This window comes from Lactuca sativa, chromosome 5, assembly GCF_002870075.4.
Source record: "Lactuca sativa cultivar Salinas chromosome 5, Lsat_Salinas_v11, whole genome shotgun sequence".
Lineage (NCBI taxonomy): Eukaryota > Viridiplantae > Streptophyta > Magnoliopsida > Asterales > Asteraceae > Lactuca > Lactuca sativa.
Genome location: NC_056627.2, coordinates 56,032,344 through 56,036,533, shown reverse-complemented (window position 1 = coordinate 56,036,533; position 4,190 = coordinate 56,032,344). Strand labels below are relative to the sequence as shown.

General features: G+C 32.3%; 1 protein-coding gene across 1 annotated transcript; it reads right to left on the bottom strand.

The window, feature by feature from the left end:
• Positions 1-653: 653 nt before the first annotated feature.
• Positions 654-3,982, bottom strand: LOC111915634 (serine protease SPPA, chloroplastic). The gene is made up of 13 exons (XM_023911273.3): positions 3,826-3,982; positions 3,520-3,689; positions 3,211-3,394; positions 2,978-3,115; positions 2,690-2,860; positions 2,437-2,608; positions 2,201-2,367; positions 2,052-2,121; positions 1,797-1,951; positions 1,611-1,713; positions 1,422-1,509; positions 1,177-1,320; positions 654-1,039 (listed from the first exon to the last, which is right to left on the bottom strand). The coding sequence occupies exons 1-13, from the start codon at positions 3,866-3,868 to the stop codon at positions 812-814; spliced, it is 1,833 nt and encodes a 610-aa protein (XP_023767041.1). The 5' UTR covers positions 3,869-3,982; the 3' UTR covers positions 654-811.
• Positions 3,983-4,190: the final 208 nt, after the last annotated feature.

The window sequence follows — 4,190 nt, the reverse complement described above, 5'->3', positions numbered from 1 at the left end:
ATCTAGACCAATCGATAATCACAACTGGGAGTTCCAATCTTCAATGTTAAGAATGTATCAGAGAAATCGAGCTTTTGATGATGATTTTTCACTATGGAAAACAGGGTTTTTTGAAAGCGTTTGAAAGCGAGGAGGGTTAAATAATTTTACATAAATAAATAAATTATATCTTCATCCCTTCACATAATTTCAAATTTAACACTCATATTTAGAATTATCGTTAATAATTGGGTTTTTGTTTTTTTTTTTACTACAAAATTCATGATATAGACTTTTAAATATTAAAATTATTTACATGTCATTTGTCCTTAAGATAATCTTATATCAAAGCATTTAAGGAAAATAGTTGAATGAGGTAGAAAATCCTTATATTAACATTATTTTTGTTCGTATTTTGATTTTTATAGAAGTCGTATTGTGATATATTTCATTTTTACAGACAGAAAAATTTATGTTACATTTTATAAAGTCATTTCGATACAATATACAGCCAACAAAACCATTATTTTTGTTGTGAACTTCTAATAATCGAGTAATAGATTTTCCGTTGTCACCATTATAGGAAACTTTTCCTCCAAAATGAATGATCTCAAGAAATGATTGCTGCGATAGTCGCGTTTTTCTCTTTGAAAAACGTTTAGATATATGTATCGTTATCAAAACAATTATTCAACTATGTATATTTAATCAAATATTTTACCTTTTACACAGATAGATAAATGTATGAAACACCCTTCAACAAACAACAAACAAAACAAAACCAAACCAAATGAAATTTGCTTCATAAATAAATGTACATAAGCTCCCGAGATCAAACAAAATTCAGGTAGTCTTTCAGCAAATTGAAAATAGGGTCTGCAACTGCAAGCGAAGATCCTTCTGATCCCTGAAACATGATCCCATCATCCATACGCGCTTGCACCTCATCACTTGATATCAATCCATCCTTCAGATGATTTAATCCCATTGCTGATGTCATCATGCGAAATAGGATTTGTGGTAAAGAAAGTGATTGTTTCGACACCTCAACCAATCTAACCTGGACACAGTCACCAATATGCATTACATTTACTACAATATTATCACAAAAAAAAAAAAAAAAAAATACAAAATACAAAATAGTTTAGTTTCTTTTATCAGCCACTCAAAGGAAACAGAGAGCAAAAAGGAAGCAACCTTTTTGTGTTGAGGTATTTTGGCCTTGTGTTTGGCTATAGCCACAGCACGTGAGAAGCCTCCAATTGCATCAACTAAACCCTTTGAAGCAGCATCATCACCGGTCCATAATCTCCCTTGAGCAATCTCCTCCATCTTTTCCACCTGTAAACAGCATATTTATATATTCATCAATTACTTGTTAAATTATGTAACCAATGAATGAGTTCCTTAAAAATTAGTTCTTAAATATATCCATTCCATACACTCATGGATCTTGAAGCTGCTGCCTTGTCACGAAACCGTTTATAAGTATTTTGGGCAGATTCAGAAAAAAGTTTCTCTTCATCAGGTCTACACACATGATTGTGAGAGGTTAGAATCATAAGATATAATTAATAATTAAGATGATTATATGAAAATGAAACCAACAATAAGAACATGGATCCTCTTACCTGAAAGGCCTGTCAGCAACATACAACTCAGCAAATCGTCCCTTTGATATGATTTCAGTGTTGAAACCAATCCGTTCATGTAGTTTCCCAAAATTAAGTTTAACTAAAAATAAATAAATAAAGTGCATGATTAAACATACAACTTATAATAATGTAAGCAAAATATTGTAGGATAGTGTAATCTACGTTTGACAACACCAATTGACCCGGTCAAAGTAAGATTCTCTGAGACTATAGTTTGTGCAGCCATTGCCATATAGTATCCTCCACTAGCTGCAATATCAACCATTGATGCAACTACAGGCTTAGATTCAGCCAATAATCTGATTTCCCTCCACATCCTGAATAAAATAAAAATAAAAAAATTTAAATGAGTGCTTATATATATAAAGGTTAATTAAAACACTTATATTTTTCAAGTCAAATTAGAGAAGCACTTACAAGTCAGAAGCAACAGCCCCACCACCAGGACTATCAATTCGGATAATAACTGCCTTATACCTTTTTGACTCTGAAAAAAAAAAAACAAGACAAGTTCATACACATGAATCTAAAATGACATAAAATGAAGTGTATATATACATACATACCTCTTACTTTGCGAATCTTCTCAATGAATTTCTCAGCAATGATGCCTGAATTAGGTTCAAAAAATGACCCTCCTACACGACTAATGCTACCTGAAGCTCTGATTACTGCAATTTGATCTTTGCCACCTGTCAATCCCAAGCTCCATTTTCTAACTCTTGAGTATTTCCTGTAGCAAATTGACAAGTGCTTTTAAGATTATAAGATGAAAAAACTAATTTAAATAAGAGATCATTACTTGTAAGCAACAAGTGGAAGTTTTTTCTTCTCCACAATGCCCAGTTTCTTTTTCAGCATAGATGTAACCTCATCTTCGTATTTTATATCTGTTATCCATCCATCTTCTTTCAACTTTTCTACTTGGTAAACTCCTTCATTGATAAAACTTTCAATATCTTCCTTTTTCTTTCCTGTAAAAGAAACAAATCCAAATTCATTTCTTTGATATGTCAATAGTACTATAGAAAAGAGAAACCACAAACTAACTTCACCTCTGGATTGAGAAACTGTATCGACCCAATTCGTGTAGATATTATCAAGCATTGTTGTAAGCACCTCACGATTTTCTTCAGATATATTCTTACGAGTTATTCGATCACCAAAACTCTTATATTTACCAATCCTCTCTACTTGTGGTTCAATGCCTACTTTCTCAAGTACACCTTTATGCACACCACTTTGGTTAGTTAGGCTCAGAAGTTGATAACAAGATTTGATAGCCAATAATGGGGACAATTTTAAATTTAAAGCTGGAAGTGAAATGTGATATGTGGATTTACCTCCAATAAATGATGCTTGAGCAGTCAAACCATACAAGGAAAAGTAGGCACTTGGAGGGGCATAAAGCTCTTCACAAGCACAGGCAATGTAATACTCCTTTTCATGCCATACAGGTGCATAACCAACAATGAATTTTCCTAAATTGAATTATCACAGTTTAATACAAGTATCAGAATTGTGGTAATTGAAAACTCTTATACATGTAATTTCATAAGAATTATTATAAATCTACCTGACTTTCTAAAATCCAGTATGTGCCTTCTAATTTCTTCAATTTTCGCCCATCCACATTTCAGGGTTTCAATGTGGAGATAAACACCAGATATACGAGGATCATATGCTGCCTTAATTAGGTTTTCACAGATTTGAGGTAGGGATAATCCTGAAGAGAAACGACTCTTCACTTGATCAGTTATCTGAAATTGGCAACAGTAAAAAGTCAATTTCGTCATCCAATATGTTCACTTCGATAAACATTATTGTGTAATTTCGATTCAAGAACAATAGTTGATATAATCGAAAGGGGTGAAAACAACCAAACCTTGCCGCGCAATTTGATATTCAAAATACTACCCTTGCGCACACGTTCCCATGGATAAGCAATTAGCAGGCGTAACTTCACCATGAAGTTCTTCTGTGGACCTAGTTTTTTATACTCAGATTCTCCACTAGGATAATGATCATCCAAATCGCCTTTCTCTTCCTGATTCTCTGACAAAACGTCATCATTTGGTGATCAGATGAACAATTCTAATATATATAATGTTGATTGCATGAACATAATAAAATTAAGAACAGGATCGGTTAATCAACCATGATGATTTTAAACAGAATGATGAATGCTTACTTGTTGTGAGATTTAGTTCCAGTATTTCACTTGATGAAGCCATCTTTTGTTGTAATCGATAATCAAATTCCTTCTGTTAAATGCGTGTGACTAGGTGAACTGGTGAAGTGAAGTCTTTTACTAATTTAAAAAAAAGACTTTTGACTTGATTCTTGTTTTAATCCGTAATATAAATATAAATAAGAACATAGAATAATATGGAATCAAGGAGTATAAAAAGACCGGTGGGTGGTTATTGTCCTACTGTTTTATTATGGATTGTCTAAAATGATAATTTATTATGCTTCCATTATTCAAATTTGAGAAAAAGATAAATATAAAAAGACAAGTCTTCTTGTGTAATAAATTTTATTTGTCAATTTTGC